The sequence below is a fragment of the Bos grunniens genome, chromosome 1, assembly GCF_055505025.1.
Source record: "Bos grunniens cultivar Pamir isolate PY7600 chromosome 1, Bosgru_T2T1.0, whole genome shotgun sequence".
NCBI lineage: Eukaryota > Metazoa > Chordata > Mammalia > Artiodactyla > Bovidae > Bos > Bos grunniens.
Genome location: NC_141165.1, coordinates 30787454 through 30809762, shown reverse-complemented (window position 1 = coordinate 30809762; position 22309 = coordinate 30787454). Strand labels below are relative to the sequence as shown.

General features: G+C 39.3%; 1 protein-coding gene across 20 annotated transcripts in view; it reads left to right on the top strand.

The window, feature by feature from the left end:
* The window catches only part of GK5 (glycerol kinase 5), an 81077-nt gene that overhangs the window by 24712 nt on the left and 34056 nt on the right, over nucleotides 1-22309 (top strand). For 16 of the 20 annotated variants that reach the window (XM_086376175.1, XM_086375853.1, XM_086375020.1 and 13 more), the window contains 2 exons: nucleotides 11116-11209; nucleotides 16294-16425. Coding sequence is in view for 15 of the 20 variants with exons in the window: in XM_086375020.1 (XP_086231146.1) it covers nucleotides 11116-11209; nucleotides 16294-16425 (226 nt within the window). In the remaining 5 variants the exon portion in view is untranslated. Of the gene's footprint in view, nucleotides 1-11115; nucleotides 11210-16293; nucleotides 16426-21422; nucleotides 21645-22309 lie in introns of those variants that run through there. The other 4 variants (XM_086376101.1, XM_086375699.1, XM_086376365.1 and 1 more) reach the window with 3 other exon arrangements.

Here is a 22309-nt window from a genome sequence, read left to right as displayed (position 1 = left end):
ACATGTGCTACAACCGCATCAGCCTGCTGATGTTTCTTGAACACTTTGCTAGCTGCAGGCTTTGTACCTGCTCCTCCCCCTGCCTGAAGCCATCTTACCCAAGAAATTACCTTTCTTTTCACTTGGACCTCACCTCAAAGAGCATTTCTAAGGAACCTTCCCTGACTGTTTTATTAGGTTGGTGCAAATGTAATTATGGTTTCGGACTGTGAATTTTAAATCATTATAACTAGGCTCAAACACATTAATCAAAATAGGAATCATTGTAGTCAACACTTATTTGCCAATGAGAAGTAAGTTTGTTTATTCCTACAGCATAAAAAGCTGTGCTTTGGGATTCGACCAACTCTTGGAAAGCATTTTCTGCTTCCTGCTGGTCATGGGAGTGTTTTTTCTGCAAAAAGTTATCGAGGTGCTTGAAGAAGTGGTAGTCTGTTGGCAAGAAATCAGGTGAATATGAAGGCTGAATATTCAGATGACTATGAAGCCCAGTTTGTTCAACTTTTGAAGTGTTGGTGGTACAGTGTGCCGCTGGTCCTTTCTGTTGACCAGTCCTGTCTGCAGGCGTTGTAATTTTTGGTGCATCTCATTGATTTGTTGAACATCTTTCGCAGATGTAATGGTTTCTCCGGGACGTGGAAAGCTGTAGTGGTTCATACGGGCAGAAGACCACTAAACAGTGACCGTGCTTTGTTTGGTGCAAGTTTGATTTGGCTATGGGAAGTTCTTTGGAGCTTCTTGGTCCAGCCACTGAGCTGGTCATAGCCAGTTGACATATACAATCCCCTTTGCATCATACGTCACAATCCGATAGAGAAATAGTTCGTTGTTGTTGCATAGAATAAGAAAAGATGACACTTCAAAAGGATGATTTTTTTTTTTCAGCTCACAAGACACCCACTTACTGAGCTTTTTCACCTTTCAAATTTGTTTCAAATGCTGAACAACCTTAGAAAGGTCGACATTGAGTTCTTTGGCAGCTTCTCATGTAGTTGTACAAGGCTCAGCTTCGAAGATTGCTCTCAGTTGGTCTGTTGTCAACTTCCAATGGCCAGCCTCTATGCCCTGCATCTTCAGGGCTCTCGTCTCCTTTGCAAAACTTCCTGAACCACCGCTGCATGGTACAGTCTTTAGCAGTTTCTGGGCCAAGTGCGTTGTTGATGTTGTGAGTTGTCTCCACTGCTTTACACGACCCATTTTGAACTCAAGAAAATCTCTAGAATTTCCTTTTTGTCTAACAGCGTTTCACTAGTCTAAAATAAATATAAAATAAACAGAAAGTGATAAGTCATTAGCAAAAAAAAAAGTGAGAAATGCACATAAAAATGATACATAACATAACCACATTTATGTAGAATGTATTCCAATATCAAATGGCAAAAACCGCAGTTAAGTTTTGCACCAACCTAATACCTCCCTATAACTTGACCATTATATTTTCTTCATATTGTTCATCACTAAAAATTTTGGGTTTTTAAAATTTAAAAATATCTAAAATCACTTCATATCTAAAAACTTTATTTACTTATTAACATTTTTTAAAAATTATATCTCTCTCATGAAAGAAGTTCCATGAGTGTTGGGACTTTTGTCTGTCATGTCCTGGCCTAGAACAGCACCTGGCATATGTAGTCTCTCAGGGCTCTGACTGAGATGAACCTGGAAAGGAAGGCAGGCTCTGGACCAGAGAAGGCCGTTGGCTGTGGTAGAGAGTCTGCCCCTTATAAGCAGTGGGAAACTATCAAAAGCTGTTAGGCCGGAGAGTAATGTTATCAATTTTATATTTTCAAAGAATATTCTTTTTCTAGCTTTTTTTTTTTTTTTTCACTTTTTGGCCATACTATGCAACTTATAGGTTCCTAGTTCCCTGTCCAGGGATCAAATCCATGCCCTTGGCAGTGAAAATGCAGAGTCCTAACCACTGGACCACCAGGGAATTTCCTAGAAAGAATATATTTTTTTTTTTATTGCAGGATAATTGCTTAACAATGTTGTGTTGGTTTCTGCCATATAAAAATGAGAATCAGCCATAGTGTGTGTGTGTGTGAATCCCCTGTGTCTTAAGCGTCCCCCCACCCCTCTTGGTTGTCACAGAGCACCAGGTTGAGCTCCTTGTGTTGTATAGCAACTTCCCAGTAACTATCTGTTTTACACATGATAATGTATATATTTCAATGCCACTCTCAAGTAGCAAGAACAGTGGATTTGAGGTCAGTAAGGCTGAGACTAAGAAGTCTCTTTGAAGGCTATTGCTTATTCAGGTCTTTGATTTCATATCAAAAAGTCACCTCATCCCCAATTACTCTGTTCCTTTACCATGCCAGTGTTTTCAAAGCATATTCATTGTATGAAATTATGTGTTTTATTTATTAACTCATTTGTTTTTCAACCCCAACTAGAATGTAAGCTCCCAAGATTTAAGGGATCTCTTTGAGGACCTCAGAGAAGGCGATGGCACCCTACTCCGGTGCTCTTGCCTGGAAAATCCTATGGATGGAGGAGCCTGGTGGGCTGCATGCAGTCCATGGGGTCGCGAAGACTCGGACGCGACTGAGCGACTTAACTAACTTTGAGGACTTAGGATGAACCTTCCCTACCCAAGTTTTTGGCTATAGCAGCGGAAAGATACCGTTAGCTCAGGAGTGACACGCCAGAGGGAGAGGAGCAGCAGGTCTGGTTAGATGTGTTGCATTTGAGATGGCATGAGCAATATTTGTTTTGTTTTGTTTTAGCTGCACTGCTAGACGTGCAGAACTTCCCCAACCAGGGATTGAACCTGTGCCCCCTGCATTGGAAGCCTGGAGTCCTAACCACTGAACCACCAGGGAAGTCCGGTCTTGGGAGATAGGAGGAAGGCAGTTATTTGTTTGTGAGGGGATAGAACTTAAGTGAGAGACTGGCCCTAGAGATGAGGATTGGGAGAGTCTATGAGTGTGAGTCAGGTTTCTGAGAGAGCAGCTAGTTAAAAGAGAAAGAGACTACAGATGCAGCCCTCAGCAAACACCAGCATGTACCTGGCAGTCAACGGAAGAAAAATCTGCAGAGAAGACTCAAGAGACGTGCTTAGAAAGGCAGGAGGAGAAACAGTGCAGTGGTACCATGGAGACTTAGGAAAGTGACTTCTAGGAAGGAGGAAGTGATCATCTGAAGCCAGTATTGCAGAAAGGTCAAGTCAGATGATGGAAAAGGATCCTGTAAATCTGGGAATTAGAAATATATTAGGGGGAATTTCCTGGCAGTCCAGTGGTTAGGACTCTGCACTTTCACTGCCAAGGGTGTGTGTTTAATCCCTGGTTCGGGAACTAAGATCCCACAAGCCATGCTGCCAGAGAAATAGAAAGGAATATATTGGTGGCCATGGTGAATATAATTTTCATGAATGATTGGGAATCTAAACTGCATTCGAATTATATGTGGTTGAGATAATGGGAGGTGATGAGGAAACACCAAGAGGGCTTAGCTGGGTGGGGAGGCATCCTGCATCAGGAATTTTGGTTTTGGTCAAAGATGGGGAGATTTAAGCATGTTTAGAGAAGACAGCTGAAGGAATGCGTGTGAAATGAAGTAGTAGAAAGCATGGATACCGAGAGTCCAAATGGAGGTGCCAGCCTTAGTCTTGGAGAAAGAAAGCTTCTCCTCTGGACCAAGAGAGACCCACAGTGGCTGAAGGGGTAACTGGTGGAGGAGTGGGGAGTAGAGGAAGGTCCTTCCCTGCGTCCTGACTTCCTTTGAGAAACAAGAAGCCAGTGGTGGCTTAGGGCTTGAGAAATCTGGTGAACATTTAGATGGGCCCTTGAGGGTGAATGGAGAGGAAACTGATTAGGGATACAAGAAAGACTTTCATCAGCTTTAGTGACTCTGAGAAAGGAGATGAGCTTATATCTCATAAGTAGGGGCTGGTACCAATTAAGAAGGCTACATGATTTTTTCCAACTTCTCTCAGCGGTTCTGACATTGAAAGTGAACCCAGAAGAAAGAGTGATCCCAGGTTAGGTATTGAAAAGGTAGGTAGGTAACTTGAAAGTCCAGGGATAGAGAGTGACATCACCACAATAGTGGAGTGGGAAGCTGTAGAGATTGGTCCCTCAACCACAGCAACTGCTGATTGGGAAAGACTGGAACAAGCTCTTTCAGAACTCTGGAACCTGACCTGTCCTGATATTAACTTGCAGATTGCTGGATGAAGGTAGAGACCCCTGTCCTTGGGGAAGAGATGGCATGTGCCACCAGCTCCATTCTTCAGCCCTACTGCATATGTGGGGAAGGCAGCCCACCTCCCAGGACTGAGGGCAGGTGCCAGGGCAGGTCATGGGAATCTTGTCCCACAAAGATTTGGGGTTCCTAGTGAAAGGTTGTTGTTGAATCACGCGAATACACCAGGATTCTTGGCCCCCGGAGGAGAAGAATTCAATCCGGGGCCAGAGACGAGGCTTGATCGCTCAGAGCTTTTGTGTAACAAAGTTTTATTGAAGTATAAAGGAGATAGAGAAAGCTTCTGACATAGGCATCAGAAGGGGGCAGAAAGAGTACCCCCCTGCTAGTCTTTAGCTGGATGTTATATAGTCACTAGCAGTCTGTTAATGAAAGAAAGGAATGTCTTAAAATTCAGAATGGCACCAGGCCCCTCACCCATAAGATGCATTTTGGGATAATCTTGGCACCAAATGGTTTATCCTGGGCCATAAAATGATTAACTTGAATCTTGAAGAAGGGCAGACCACCATACAAATGGTTTCATTTACATAGATTAGGGGAACAATATCTGAGTATAACATACTGGTTTGTCAAGTAGGTTCTGGGCCAAGAGGCGGAACCGACTTGGAAACAGAGTTTGGGGTAAAGGCATAGTACATTAGCATAGCTTAAGATGAACATTTCCATAAGAAAAAGGCATTGGTTATCTCTAGGCTCGAGAATAGCTAACTTCAGGCGAAACCAGGTGTCCTTATGGCAACACAGTATTTTAAGAGAAACCTCCCTTTAAATTTGTATAGAGAAGGAAAAAATATTGCTAGTTTGTTTCCTCCTGCCGCTTAAGAGAGATAAAAATGTCTGACACTTGCAGGCTATTTCCTCCATTTGGAGACCCCTGGCCTTCCTGCCTGTTACCCTCTCACTAGTGGCTCTAGTGGTAAAGAACCTGCCTGCCAGTGCAGGAGACATAAGAGACACAGGTTCGATCCCTGGGTCAGGAAGATCCCCTGGAGGAGGGCTTGGCAACCCTCTCCAGTATTCTTGCCTGGAAAAATCCCATGGACAGAGGAGCCTGGTGGGCTACAGTCCATAGGGTCACGAAGAGTTGGACATGACTGAAGAGACTTAGCATGCACACATGCAGAACCTATTGAATAGAGTGAAGTAAGTCAGAAAGAGAAAAACAAATATATTTTTATGATTAAAAATTTAATTAAAAACTAATGCCTACATATGGAATCTAGAAAAATGGTACTGATGAACCTATTTGCAGGTCAGGAATAGAGACACAGATGTAGAGAACAGAATGTGGACACAGTGGAGGAAGAAGGTGGGACAAATTGAGAGAGTAGCGTTGGTGCATATGTGTACTGCCACGTGTGAAATAGCTAGTGGGAAGCTGCTATATAGCACAGGGAACTCAGATCAGTGCTTTGTGACAACCTAGAGTGGTGGGATGGGGGGCTAGATGGGAGGGAGGCTCAAGGGAGAGGAGATACATGTATACTTACGGCTCATTCACACTGTTGTACAGCAGAAACCAACACAACGTTGTAAACCAATTATCCTCCAATGGAAACTGAACTTAAAAAAATTGGGCCTATATACTCTGGTGGATTTTGCAATGCCCTGCAGAACTGGCACAGATGCTTACCTAGGCTCTGGCCCTCTCAGCTACAGTGGCTTCCTTTGGCACATCGCTTGAAAGATTTAAAGGGCCAGTACCTTTTTTGGGATTTGGGGGCCGCACATTTTGGAAAATGTGTGTCAGATCCCTAGCTGATCACATAGGAAAGATAACAGAAGCTTCAGAAACATCAGTGACCACACATAACAAGGAATACACAGGTTGCAGGACCAGTTTGGAAAAGTCACAAACTGATAGCTGCAGCTCTCAGTTAAGAAAGAATTGGCAATGACTGAGGAGTGGGAAAAACAGATTTCTAGAGCTACCACGTTTATTTTCAAAAGAATGAAAAATTAAAGTATCTCACTGAGGGACCTCCCTGGTGGTCCGGTAGTTAAGAATCCACCTTCCAATGCAGGGGACGTGGATTCTACCTCTGGTTGGGGAATTAAGATCCCACATGCCTCAGGGCAACTAAGCCCGAGTGCCGCAACTACTGAGCCCACGTGCAGCAAAGAAAGATCTGGATGATGCAGTGAAGACCCCACGTGCTGCAACTAAGACCAACACAGCCAAATACGTACATACATACATAAACAAACTTAAAAAATATAAAAAGAGAAGAATCTCACTGACCTGAGTTAAAAACTAGTTGATGTAAGGAATGTTGGATAGATTTATCATTTACAAACTGAAATTATGTATGAAGGTATAAAATTACACATTACAAACAGTATAAAACCATACAGTTCAGAATTCATGCCTTTTTTTTTTAATTTAATTTTATTTTTAAACTTTACATAATTGTATTAGTTTTGCCAAAACTCCCTTAATTGCTCTGCCTTTCCTGTAAACAGCCCCTCTGTATTCAGCCTCACAAGTTATTAAAGCAAGATGTGTTATTATGTATTAAACTAACAAAAAAATCAGTGTGGGTGAGATTATGGCAAATTTGTTTCAGTCATGCATTGCTGTCATATTCTATAATATATTCATGCTTGCTTCATATCTAATTGACACCTCCAAATACTTATCAAGGAAAACTGATACTACATTCCATGCACCACCTAGTAGGGACACCCTAACTGAGAAGGCATTTGACTGTGTGGCATCAAAAGTTATTAGAACAGTCACTATGCGGTACTGATTACAAGATCAAATATAGCAAGTTTCGCCACATTTAAGGAGCTGGAAAATTGTCTTACTCTTTGATTCAGTAATCTCACACATAAAAGTGGGGGAGATTTGTGGGAATGGCCCAATAAAACCAACAGTAGTGCCTTGGCAGTCACTTTTGGAAATAGGGTCATTGAAAATGTAGTTATTTAATTAGGATGAGGTGTTAATGCAGTAGGGTGAAGTGTAGTCGCTCAGCTGTGTCCGACTCTTTGCAACCCCATGGACTGTAGGCCACCAGGCTCCTCTGTCCATGGGATTCTCCAGGCAAGAATAACGGATTGGGATGCCATTTCTTTATCCAGGGGATCTTCCCAACCCAGGGATCGAACCTGGGTCTTCCACATCACAGGCAGATGCTTTACCCTCTGAGCCACCAGGGAAGAACTCTTCATCAAATGTGACTGATTTCCTCATGAGAAGCAGACACAGGGACACTACCATGTGAAGAAGGAGGATAGGAGAGATGTGGCTATGAGCCAGGGGATGCCAGAGATTGCTGCAAACCCCCAAATCCCTGGGTTGGGAAGGTCCCCTGGAGAAGGGAATGGCTACCCACTCCAGTGTTCTGGCCTGGAAAATTCCATGGACAGAGGATCCTGGTGGGCTACAGTCCATGGGGTCGGAAAGAGTCGACCATGACTGAGTGACAATCCACACTACCAGAAACTAGGCATAGATGAGGGCAGACACCCTTACGGGTTCCAGAGGGAGCTCGGCCCTACCAACACCATAATTTTGGACTTCTAGCCTCCAGAACTGGGAGAGAATAAAGTGCTATTCTTTTAGCCTCCCAGTTTGTGATACTTTGTTATGGCAATCCATAGAAACTAGGGAGCCATGACCAGGCAATGGGGAAAGAAGAGTCTTTTCAACAAAGGATACTGAGAAAACTGGACATCCATATGCAAAAGAATGAAGTGAGACCCTTACCATATACCAAATATAAAAATTAAGTCAAGGGACTTCCCTGGTGGTCCTGTGGTTGGGACTTTGCACTCCCACTCTTGGGGGCAGAAATTCAGTCTCTGGTTGGGAACTAGAATCCCGCATGCCATGCAGCCAAAAAATTTTAAAAAATAAAAATTCATTAAAGAAAAGGTAACTAAAAATGGATCAATGAGTAAATTTAAAATACAAATCTATAAAACTCTTACAAGAAAATGTAGAGGAAATCTTCATCACTGTGGATTTATTATGATTTCTTAAATGACATCAAAAGCACAGCTAACAAATGAAAAAAATAGATAAATTGAACTTTAAAAACATTTTTAAAGTTGAAAATTAAAAACTTTTGTGCATCAAAGAATGCTATTAAAATGTTTTTATCTGTTTATGATGAGTAATTAAAAAAATTTTTTCTTAACTATTAGAATTCTCCAAAATAGAAACAGAATTACCCTAATTTAATCTAAAATAATAAGAAATAAAGTTGTCTTGAAATTATTTTGGCATAATGTATAATGTGCAATTTAAAAATGTGTCTGAAAAAGTTTATAGCCTTTGATATCTTAAATTTGATTTCTGAAAACTGACTGAAACATGTAATATGAAAGGTGTGTGTCTTGCTGTGTTTGGCTTCTAATTTCATTTAAGACTGAGGACTAAAACAAATGGAGAATCACTCTTCTGATTGGTAGTAGTAATAATGGTGACCATTTGGATCATTCAAGGAAAAAGAAGTACTCTGTTCATGATGTAGGGGAATGCTGTGATCCCATTAATAAAAGTGAAAACCAGAAAGAAAAAAAAAGTTTTCACACTTTGAGTGAAAACTCACAAAATGGTAGAAAATATTGCAAATTGTACATTTGGTAAAGGATTAATATCCAGAATATATAAATAACTCCTGTAGCTCAACCATACCACCAAAACCTATACCCAGTTACGAATTTATGAATGGTCAAAGGCTTGAATAATATTCAAATGGTCAATAAGAACATGAAAAATTCTTGTTGGGGAAATGCAAATCAAAACCACAATGAGGTACCACTTCACACCCCCCAGGATGGCTATAAGTTTTTAAATGTAAAATAACAAGTGTTGGTAAGGATATGGAAAAATTGGAACTCTTATACACTGGTTGTTGAAATGTCAAATGGTGCAGCCATTGTGGAAAGCTGTCTGGCAGTTCCTCAGAAACTAAACATAGAATTATCATATGACCCAGCAATTCTAATCCTCGATATGTACACAAGGAATTGCAAACAGGGACTCAAACAGATACTTTACAGCAGTGTTTATAGCAGCATTATTCACAGTAGCAAGGAGGAGGAAACAGCCCAAGTGTTTGGAGATAGTGGCTCTGTTAACACAACATTAATGCCACACTATATTGTGCACTTAAAAATGGTTAAAATGGTAAACTTTATGTTATGTATATTTTACCACAATTAAAAAAAGAATTGATAGCATGTGAAGGCAAGTTGTTAAAGTGATTTGTTGTTCAGCCGCTAAGTCGTGTCCAACTCTTTGTGACTATGGACTGTAGCCGCCAGGCTCCTCTGTCCATGGAGTTTTCCAGGCAAGTATATTGGAGTGGGTTGCCGTTTGCTCCTCTAGGGATCTTCCCAACCCAGGGATCGAACCGCGTCTCCTGTGTCTCCTGCATTGGCAGGTGGATTCTTTACCACTGGGAAGCCCCCATTAAAGTGGAAGAACATGTAAATAAGCCCAGTAGGAAAGTAAACCTAGGTAGGGGTCTCAGGAAGAAAAGGGGATGTTTGAGGGATTAAAGGAAGGGAAGGTATTTAGGGAGTAAGACTGAGAGAACTGAAATAATACTGGGTTGGCCAAAAAGTTCATTCAGGTTTTTCCATAAGATGGTACAGAAAAACCCAAACAAACATTTTGGCCAATCCAGTAGCAAGACATGCCTACTGATATATTACAAAGTTAAGTTTTGGGGGGGTTTTTGGTTAATTTGCCTAATTTATTTATTTTTTTAACAAGTTAGAATTGCAATATATGTAAAGTTTTTAATCCTGCTTTTTTTCCTTTAATATTATACTGTGAGAATTTTCCTCTCATTAAGCTATTTTGTGTTTTCAGTTGAAGTATACTTGATTTACAGTGTTTCAGGTTTATAACACAGTGATAGAATACCAGTGGTAGAATGTTTCCAGGTGGTAAAGTTGAGGATGTGACCCTGGGTGAGGACTGCTAAAGAAGCATTGGAAATGACAGTCTTGGGAACTGAACGTGGTCTGGTGGCCCAGATGGTAAAGAGTTTGCCTGTGATGCGGGAGACCTGGGTTCAATCCCTGGGTCGGGAAGATCCCTTGGAGAAGCAAATTGCAACCCACTCCAGTATTCTTGCTTGGAGAATTCCATGGACAGAGGAGCCTGGTGGGCTACAGTCCATGGGGTCGCAAAGAGTTGGACATGACTGAGGGACTAACATTTTCAGTTTTCACTTTCACGGTCACGCAGGGGTAGTGTTTCCTCCTGGAGGAAAGACAGCAGGCCAGCCAGGGCTGGATGCTGGAGCTGAGTGGATGACAGTGATTGATTTGCAGGATCCTCAAAGGAAAAAGTATTTATTTCTACTATATTTCTTAAGGCTATACTTTCATTGTAGTGTTGACCCAGTTTGTTGAATTTATTTATTTATTTTTTTGAACAAATTTTGGGAAGCCGGGTAGGTTGCCAGTGGCTAACCAGTCCTAAAGTTGAGAAGCATAAAATAGGATAAGGCTACATTTCAGCACTCCTGTAGGTACAGTTTTTATCTGATTGTGTATTATCAAGATAAGTACAATGAAAGGAAAAAGCATCGGCTTCTTTATCTTGCTTTTAAAGTTGTATCAGCTTCTTTAAAGATGTTTCATCAGTTTTGCTTTGTTTTTGGAAGTGCCCACATTGTCATGCTTCAAAAAGGATAACTTTTTGGATAGAATCTGATTGAAAAATTTATGCTATATATCACATAATTGTTACAAAGTGTGCTCAATTTGTCAAATCAAAAAGAGACATTTACAGAGCCCCACCTAATTAAATCATATGTTGAAATTACAGTTTGACCTCTAAATTTGTTTTCTCTTGTGGCAGCAGGTCTTTTATATAATGTAGTCACTGATTTATAATGAGTCTCAAAATACTGTTTCCATCTTTCTTAGGAAAACGGGAAAGCATTTCCACAACTTCATTAGTTGGCAAGACCTACGAGCTACTGAACTTGTAAAATCTTGGAATGGTTCTCTTTTAATGAAGGTAATCTTTTCCTTATGTTCTGTGATTTGGATGTTACTGTTTTTCCCGTATATATTCTTCAGCTGTATGCTGAATTATATAATCTACTGATGATGTTTTAGGACATTAAGAAGAGAATAACATGCACATGCACACTCCCCATACTAGTGAAATTTAATAGGAGTCACCCAGAAGTATGTGTGGTGGGTTGAAGTGCTTAACAGCTACTCTTCATGAAGTCCTGAGGCGATTTGGGGTGGGCGAGAGGTTCACAAGTTACTGAGAATTCATTCTTATTCCTGGAGAAATAGAAAAAATACAGACTATGTCCAGTATAGGTACAGACCATGTCCAGATTTTATCATCTGGACATAGTTATGAAAGTGGAGAATGGATATTGAGGTAGATAACTAGCTGACTGCCTGACTGCCACAATCTTTCAGCATGATGCCTGGCACGTGGTAAGGCGGTGACAGCGCTGGTGACGACGGGCAGTGGTTGCGATACATCACTCAGAAGTGTGAGGTTACTGAGTCGAAGAGGAAGGCAGTTTTCCAGCCCCTCAAATGTGATACCTGCAGTATTTGGTCTTATAATCAAGACCAAATGTTATTATATTATACTAAATATTAATTATAAGACTGCTGCTAAGTCGCTTCAGTCGTGTCTGACTCTGTGCAACCCCATAGACAGCAGCCCACCAGGTTCCCCCATCCCTGGGATTCTCCAGGCAAGAACACTGGAGTGGGTTGCCATTTCCTTCTCCAATAATTGTAAGACTAACTATGCAATACTGATTATTTTAATGCTTCTAATACCACACAGCTTTCTCAGCTAGGCTGCCCCTCCCAGGTGACAGATAGGGGAGTGTCTGGAACATCAGGTTTCCTTAATAAGTGTTTGAAGACATTAATTTTATATGAAAAGCAAGTCCAAATATTGGGTCGGCCAAAAAGTTTGTTTGGCTTTTTCATAACATCATGAGGGAAAACCAAACCAACTTTTTGGTCAACCCAACATATTATAAATATGACAGTAATACATGAATGAAGCATATCTGCCATAGTCTCACCCACACTGATTTTTTTGTTAGTTTAATATATAAAAATGTATTCTCCCTTAATAGCTTGTGAAGCTGAATATCAGAGATGCTGTTTACAGAAAGAGCAAGGGTGTTGAAAGGGATTATAAGGAAATGTTGTGAAGTTTGGTATACTTTAAAATTGTACTGTTTATAATGTGCAGTGTTATACTTTAATATATAATTTTAGTTTTTAATCAGTCAATTTATTAGACATTCGATTCCTTAAGATGGCTTCCCTTGTGGCTCAGACGATAAGCGTCTGCCTACAACGCAGGAGACCCGAGTTCGATCCCTGGGTTGGGAAGTTCCCCTCTAGAAGGAAATGGCAACCCACTCCAGTACTCTTCCTGAAAAATCCCATGGACAGAGTAGCCTAGTAGGCTACAGTCCATGGGGTCGCATAGAGTCGGACACGACTGAGCGACTTCACTTCACTTCACTTCTTCACTTCACTTCACTTAAGTTGGTCACTGAAGTGTTTAAAATGTTTATGCCCTTGAAAATAAATTGTGAGAACATTTATTTCTGTAGAATAAGCCCCAAATCTCAAGTTGTGACATAAAACTGGCATCAGGCACAAAACTGAACATTTAAAGGACTTTGGCTACTTAATACCGAACATGTCTGTGACATAACTTTGGGCCTCTCCTAGCAGAGAAATGCATACAAACAGATTCATAAGAGTTTAGCACACAAAATTGCAGAGCCGGTCCTGCTGAAGGAACCCTACCCTGTAACTGTCCTTTTCCAGATCCTTGTGGTGACAGCAGTGATGGAGGTTCTTGGAAATGTTTAGGGAGAATGTGTCAGAGCTGGCACCAAGGTAGTGAGTTTAGCCACCACTGTCCCCAGGCAAAGTGATGAAGAAATTGACGCATGGTGGCCATTTCCCAGCACCATGTCTCCTCCAGGCACCAATGCTTCTTCTCACTGTTGTCCTGATTCATGCCTAATGGCTGCTAAGGCTTTTCTTTGCTTTTAGCATAAAATCCTAACTTCTTATCATAGTTTGACCCTGACCTCTTTCCAGACCCCGCTCTCCCTGAAGCTGCTAAGGGTTAGGCTCCCGTTTTGCCAGCCCTCAAGCCCTTTCTCACCCTAAAGCCCTCATCCCTGCAAGGGACCCCCTCCACCATCATGGCTGGACTCTTCTCATCGTCGGGGCCCGGCTCGCCGTCGCCTCCTCTGTGGGAGCCCTTCTCTGCCATCTTATTTATAGCAACATCCCCTGCCTCCAATCCAGTCTTTATTACTGTCCTTTCTTTCACAACAGTCCTCAAACTTCAAAGATCTAACACACATTTCTCAATTGAAGTTTTAATTGAGACAATTGTAGATTCACATGCAGTTGTAAGAAATAATACAGAGATCCCTTACCTTCTCTCAAGTGGTAACATTTCACAAAACTATAGCATAATGTTAAACCAGAATATCGACATTAATATATTCCATAGATCGTATTCAGATTTTCCCAGCTTTACTCTTACTCATCTCTGTTTATAGGTGTATGTGTTTTAGTTTCTATAGTTTTTTCCGCATGTTCGTTTACCTGGCACCACAGTCAAGGCACTGAATACTTTCATCACTACAAGGATCCCTCGTGCTGCTTTTTTATAACCACATCTGCCTCACTCTGCGTTCCTCCCCACCCTCTCCCATCCTTAGCTCGTTGCAACCACTAATCTGTCCTTCATTTCAAATTTTTCTCATTTCAAAAATGTGAGACATGTGGCATCGTGCAGCATAACCTTTTTTAATCTGGGTCATTTTTCGCTTAGTATAATTCCCTGGAGAACACAAGTTATTACATGTATCGGTACTCCTTTCTGCTTTATTGCCGAGTTTTATTCATGAGCCACCTGTTGAGGGACATCTGTGCTAGAGTCAGTTTGGGGCTGTTACCAATAAAGCTGTTATGAACATTTGCTTATGGGGTTTTATGTGAGCATAAGTTTTCATTTCTCTGAGATAAGTACCCCAAGAGGATGACTGCTAGAATATAGGGTAATTGTGTGTTTTGTTTATAAGACAATAAATGCTGTACTTTTTTTTCAGAGTGGTTGTACCATTTACATTTCCACCAGCAGTGTATGAGTTATAAGATGTGTATTTTTTCTAATTTTGAAAAGAATGATTTTTAAAGTGAAAGTTGCTCAGTCGTATCTGACTCTTTGCTACCCCACAGACTATACAGTCCATGAAATTCTCCAGACCAGAATACTAGAGTGGGTAGCCTTTCCCTTCTCCAGGGGATCTTCCCAACCCAGGCATTGAACTGGGGTCTCCTGAATTGCAGGCAGATTCTTTACCAACTGAGCTATCAGGGAAGCCCGATGATTTTTAAACAGGATGCATTTTTAATCATCAGGGATTTTTTTTTTTTTTGTCATTTTAACCATGAATTATATCTTAGCATTATGTCACAACATAATTTATAGCATTTTTTCTTTTTTAGTAGTATATTAAATAGGGGTTCATTTTAGAACCATTGTATTCTTGGATGATCTCATTTATTGATTTGATTACTTATTTACCTATCTCTTCCTGCTAGAATGTAAATTTCAAGAAGACGGGGATTCTGCCTGTTTGCTCTATTTTCTCAGGGCCTTAGCACTGTTCTTGGGACTTGGAAGGCACTCAATAATAGTTGTTCAGTATGTGAACAAAAGTGTTCATTGTTCGTATGTTGACTAAAAGTGCAGGTGTTAGAAGTCTTAATATTTTTTGTGTGCCCCCACCAAAGTATCTACATTTTAACAGAAGATCCCTGAAGGATCCCAAATCTAAGTCTTTATAGAGAAAAATCTAGTTGCTTGTAGAGGAAGAACTTCAGTTTGAAGCATTTCTTAACATATAACACATCAGAAAGAGGATTATTAAATACTTTTTTAAAAGTCTTGTATTTAATAAGTAATGTAAAGTGCAGAAGGTTGGCCTGCAGAAGGTCAGAGTACTGAACAGGATGAAAAGGAGGGTACTATTTCTGGTTATAAGATGAATAAGGTCTGGGAATCTAACGTGTAATGTGATGACTATAGTTAATAATTCTATATTGTATAACTGAAATTTGCTAAGAGAGTAGAACTTAAATGCTCTCATCAAAAAGAAAGAAAAGGTGAAAAAAGTTGAAGTCTATTGTTCAAAAAAAAAAAATGAAGAACAAAACTGTAATGAGAGAACTGAGTCTACACATTTATTGATTGATGCCTTATGCCAAAAATGAAGGAAAAATAAATTTGTATTTCTATTTTAAATAAACCAAAATCTTTCAATTTCTTTTGAGGAGGAGTAGGAATAACCGAGGGAAAAATGCAAGTAGATAAATTCTCTGTAATTGAATTTTTTGTAAAACATCAGTTTCAGAAGTTGAATCATCCATCTGCATCTTTGTCATTAGGTAGCGGGATACATGTTTATTTTGTTGTTTTGGGGGTTTTTTTCTAGTATGTCTTACAAACCTTAAAACTCAATGCTAGTTTTTTGTATAAGGCTTTTTTTTTTTTTTCCAATTAAAGATTTTGCATTACTAAGAAGTAAACTTAAAACTGTATATTTCATCTTTAATCATTAGATAAATATAAATAGTATTAAATAAAATAATTCATCCCAAATTTTAAACACTTAATGTGTAGGGAAACTTCCCTTCTGTGTTAATACTAAGTTGATTAAAAATATATTTCTAATAGAAAAATAGCCTTCTCCCTTGACCCTCTTGCTTTACTTCCATAGTTGAAAATAGGTAAAGAAGTATAAAATAGTTATTTTTCAAAGGTTTTTGTAAGTACTTGAGCCTGCAGTGTTCTGAAGACATTCATAGTAGGTGTGTCACGTTTCATATTTTAGACTGCAAATTGACCTCTTAGGGTGCTTTGCTTGATTTCCTTATGTGCTGAGGACACTATATAAGGAATTAAAGAAGTTGTTTGCTGTTGAGTTTGTTTGCATGTGTATAGAATTGATATAGAAACATCAAACGCCATTAAACACATTTTCCTAAAATATCTTTTTTTTAAAAAAATAGCTCATACACAGTTCCTGCCGAGTACTGCACTTTTTCACTAGAAGTAAACAATTTCTAGCAGCCAGTTTGTTCACTTTCACAACTCAGCATGTTTCTTTGAGATTGGCCTGGATTTTGCAGAACCTGATTGAGGTAAGAAAAGATTGTGTGTGTGTGTGTTTGAGGAATGAAAAAAATGGAAGGAATAAGGACATTAATTTGATTATTTGAGGGAAAATTGTGTCTACCACATTGGGATGGAAGACAAGGAATCTTTACTCAATATTTCTTTAAACCATTTTAATGGTGAATCATGTCACATACAGAAAAGTAAATGAACCAAAACGTACCTACCACTCAGTGATATTTTGTGGAACAAACGTCTGTTTAACACTGTTTGAATCAAGAAATAGAACATGGTGGCACTGTGTGTGATGTTTTCTTTCCATTTTTGTAATTTACATGTTTATTCCTGGACACCACACGTAGGTTTCTTTGCTGGAATATTTTTGAACTTTGTAAATGGAATCATGCAGTGTTTATTCTTCTGTATCTGACTCCTTTTGCTTGGCATTATATTTGTGAAATATAGCACTGTGTGTACATTAATTTTATTGTATTCTCATTGTAATTTAGTGTTCAGCATGTGATTTTACCAGGGTGTGTGTATCCATTCTGTTCATGTACATTAGCGTTATTTCCAGTCTGGGGCCATTATGAATAATGCTCTGCATTTCTATTGCTGTAAATGTATTTCTATTGTATCTATACATGGGAATGGAATTTTTTAGGGCATAAAAGTGTATATATATTTTCACCTTTAGTGGATAATATCAAACATTTTTCCAGTTTTTGTCAATTTGCACACTCCTCAGCAGTGAATGAGAGATTTTAATTTCATTTACCATCATAATTGATATTATCAGTCTTTAATTTTAGCCATTTTGGTGGGTTGGTTGTGATATTTCATTGTGATTTTAGACTAGATTAAAAAAATGAAATCAAACTGTGTGCTATCTTACAGGAGACATACTTTAGACCAGAAAAACAGATCAGTTAAGATTAAATGGGGAGTTCCCTTGTGGTCTGGAGGGAGAGTTCTGGGCTTTCACCTCTGGGGCCCAGGTTCAGTCCCTGATCAGCATGCCCCTCCCCAAAAAAGAAAATGCAAAAGGCTGGTAAATGAGTCAAAATGACAGTTAAATAAAAGAGTAAATGGATGGAATCTACTATACAGAACAGACTCACAGACATACAGAAGACAGACTTGTGATTGCCAAGGGGGAGAGGGAGTTGTTAAGGGAATGATTGAGAGTCTGAGATCAGCTGGTGCAAACTAGAATATATAGGATGACAAGGATGACTTACTCTGTAGCACACAGAGCTACAGTCAATATTCTGTGATAAACTGTAATGGAAAAAATATGAAAAAGAATATATATACATATATATAATTGAATCATTCTGCTATATAGCAGAAATTTATACAACAATGTGAATCAGCTATACCTCAGTGAAATATTTTTTTGAAAAGTCAGTGGATAGAAAAGATGTCCATGCAAACAGCAACCATAAGCTAAATGACCATTCTAATATTAGATAAAACAGACTTTAAAAACAAACAAAAGTTTTACTAAAGATAAAGAAGAGCATTTTATAATAATAAGTCAATCCATCAGAAATACACAACAATTACAAACTTGTATGCACCTAATAACAGTGTTCTGAAATACAGAAAACAAAAATTGGCAGAACCAAAAGTGAAAATAAACAATGCATCAGTGGTAGTCGGAGATGTCAGTACCCCATTTCAATAATTGGTAGATCAGCTGGAGAGAAGATCAATAAGGAAACAGAAAACTTGAACCATAGCATAAACTATCTAGACTAATAGACTTTTACAGAAAGCTAATAACAACAGGATACACATCCTTCTTAAGGGTGTATGGAAGCTTCTCCAGGATAGACTATACACCATAATACAGTCTCAATACATTTAAAAGGGCTGAAATTATATAAAGTATTTCTACAACTACAAAGGAATGAAATTTGAAATAAGTAATAGAAAGTTGGGAAGTTCAAAACTATGTGGAAATTAAACAAAGCATTTTAAATAATCGGTTGAAAAAAGAAATCTCAAGAGATATTAGAACATATTTTGAGATGAATGAAAATGAATGAAAACATAGTATACCAAAATGTGATGTACCAAGAATAGTGTTTACAAGGAAATATAGATTAAGACTATATTATATAGAGAGACTATGTTAAAACAAATCTAATATTCTATCTTAAGACACTGGGGAAAAAAATGAGCAAACTGAAAACCCAGACAAGCAGAAGGAAAGTAATATAAAGACTAGAGTGAAAACTGTTGAAATAAAGAATAGAAAAACAGTTGAAAAAATCAACAGAATCAAAAGTGGGTTTGAAAAGATTAGCTAGACTGACAAAGAAAAAGAGAAAACAAAAAGAAGATCCAGATAACTAAAATTATGAATGAAAAAGTTAATATTAATTCCAGCTTCACTGAAGTTAAAAGCATTAGACAATACTATGAACAAGCGTATGCCAGCAAATTAGATAACTTAAATAAAAGGGGAAATTTCTTAGAAATTGCACAAACTACCCAGACTGACTCAAGAAGATATATGCAAGCTGAATAAATCATTTGTCCATTAAGAAATTAGTAAATTTTAATTTTAGAGGAGTTTTAGGTTTACAGAAACCTTGAGCAGAAAGTACAGAGTTTCCATATTTCCCCAGTACAGTTTTCCTGTTATTAATATGCTGCATTTGTTACAATTGATTAATCAATAGTGACACATTATTATAAAGTATTATTAATGTGGTATATCTACAATTACAGTATCATTCACAGTGGTTTCACTGTGCAGATTTTATATGAACATAAATTTTCACCTCATTTGGGTAAATACCTAGGTATGCAATTGCTGGATGATAAGGTAAGAGTATGTTTTAAATTTGTTAAGAAACTGCCAAATTGTCTTCTGAAGTGGATCTACCATTTTGCATTCATCCCAACGATGAATGGGAGTTGCTTCGTATCCTTGCTAACATTTGATGTCAGTACTTTGGATTTTAGCTCTTCTAATAGTTGTGAGGTTGTGAAGTGGAGAAGGAAATGGCAACCCACTCCACTACTCTTTCCTGGAGAATCCCATGACAGAGGAATCTGGTGGGCTACAGTCCATGGGCTTCCCTGGTGGCATAGATGGTAAAGCATCTGCCTGCAATGTGGGAGGCCTGGGTTCAATCCCTGGGTTGGGAAGATCCCCTGGAGAAGGAAATGGCAACCCACTCCAGCACTCTTGCCTGGAGAATTCCATGGACAGAGAAGCCTGGTAGGCTACAATCCATGGGGCAACAAAGAGTCGGACACGACTGAGAGAATTCACTTTCACTTTCACAGTCTATGGGGTCGCAAAGGGTTGGACATGACTGAGTGACTAACACACAATAGTTGTGAAGTAGTATCTCATTGGTTTAATTTATAATTTCCTAATAACATGTGATACAGAAATATGACTCTACTTTTATTTCTTATTCTTTATGTTGATAAGGACCTGCAGGATATATATTGACTAGAAAGGATGACTGCAAAGATGCTTTTCTCATCCTGATCTTGAAACAAAAGCTTTCGACATTTCACCATTTAGTATGAATCTATGATAGGTTTTCTTTAGATATTCTTTATCAAATTTAAGGAAATACTCTCCTTTTCCTGTTTGCTAAGATATTTTGTTATGTATGGATGTTGGCTTGATCAAGCACATTTTCTGCACTTATCTCAGTGTGACATCCTGCTTGGGCCTCATGCATGCATGCACACTAAGTTGCTTCAGTCATATCCGACCATGTGGGACCCCATGGACTATAGCCCGCCAGGCTCCTGTCCATGGAATTCTCCAGGCAAGACTACTGAAGTGGGTTGCCATTCCCTTCTCCAAGGGATCTTCCCAACCCAGGGCTTGAACTCATGTCTCTTACATCTCCTGCATTGGCAGACAGATCCTTTACCACTAGTGCCACCTGGTAAGCTTGGGCCTTGTAGGAAGTTTTAAATTCATTGCTTGATATCTTGTTGATTTGGAAAACTGATAATATCAACTATTATCTTCAAGTATAAATTTCTGCTCCATTCTCCTGAAAATCTGCTTACATGTATGTTGGATCTTTTGACTAAATCCTTTTTGACTCCCACTCTTTATTACATATTTTCCATTCCTTGGTCTCTATGGGCCTTATTTTGGGTATTTTCATCTAACCGGTCTTCCAACTCTTTTATTATCTCTTTGTTTCTAATACACTGTTATTAAAACCCAAGCATTAAGTTCTTCGTTTTTAAGTTTTAGAATTTCTTTCCACCCCCATGCCTCAAATCAGCATGTTATTTTAAAATCCATGGCTAGTATATGTAACTCCTATGGATTGTCTCTTTCTCTTTCCCACCCTCACCAGCCACCCCTGCCACAATGTTCTCTTGTTTCCTCATATGCCTGATTACTTTGTTGTTGTTATTCAGTCACTAAGTCATGTCTGACTCCTTGTGATGCCATGGGCCGCAGTACACCAGGCTTCCCTGTCCTTTACCATCTCTCAGAGTTTGCTCACACTCATGTCCATTGAGTAGGTGATGCCATCCAACTATCTCAGCCTCTGTTGCCCCTTTTCCTCCTGCCTTCAGTCTTTCCCAGCATCAGGGTCTTTGCCAGTGAATCAGCTCTTCGCATCAGGTGGCCGAAGTATTGGAGCTTTAGCTTCGGCATCAGTCCTTCTGATGAATATCAGGGTTGATTTCCTTTAGGATTGACTGGTTTGATTGCAGGGTGACAATATACAGCTTTGACATACTCCCTTCCCAATTTTAAAGCAGTCCATTGTTTCACGTCTGGTTCTAACTGTTGCTTCTTGACCTGCACACAGGTTTCTCAGGAAGCAGATAAGGTGGTCTGGTATTCTCATCTCTTTAAGAATTTTCCACAGTTTGTCGTGATCCACACAGTCAAAGGCTTTAGCGTAGTCAGTGAAGCATAAGTATATATTTTTCTGGAATTCTCTTGCTTTTTCTGTGATCCAGCAGATGTTGGCAATTTGATCTCTGATTCCTCTGCCTCTTCTAAATCCAGCTTGATTGAAATGATTCAAAGCTGAGATGGAGTTCCTGTAAGAAGCTTTTAGTTTACCCCTACTCCTAGAGTAGAGTCATTTGGAGTCTTAACCCAACGTGAAGAGGATTGCTCTTGGTCCTCCTGTGTTAGGAAGCCCTGACTACTCTCTCCCTCGCTAACCTAATGAGGACCTACTGCCTATCAGAGGGGCTGGCCCTGAAGTAGTTTTTAAATGAACAGGTGAGTTTACTACCTGGTGGGCATTGTTGCTACTTGCTGAAATACAGATTAACCTTTGGGGACCTGCCTGTTGGTCCAGTGGTTAACACTGCACTCCCAATGCCAGGGGCACAGATTCAGTCCCTGGTCAGGGAACTAGGATCATGACACATGGCATGGCAAAAAAAGAAAGATGCAGATGAACCTTTGTCTAATTTGAAACAAATTAGAGAATCACAATTTCTAAATTTAGAAAGTTTCAAATATCATTATTTTACTTAAAGTATTCCATATTTAGGGTTTCCTCAGTGGCTCAGCGGTAAAGAATCCACCTGCAGTGTAGGAGTCACAGGAGGTACAGGTTCAGTCACTGAGTCTGGAAGATCTCCTGAAGGAGGGCATGGCAACCCACTCCATATTTTTGCCTGGAGAATCCCATGGACAGAAGAACCTGGGGGGCTACAGTCCAAGGGATTGCAAAGAGTTGGACACGACTGAAGCGGCTTAGCATGCATGTACACACTCCATATTTAAGTGATATAACACCTGACTCTTCAAAATACTTGTGATAAGGTGACTTCTCTTTTTAAAACTTATGCCATTCATCTTCTTTCATTGATCCCTTCTACTATTAAAATATAATTCATTCTTAAATATGTGCATTTGCTGTTTTTTTACCTCATTTA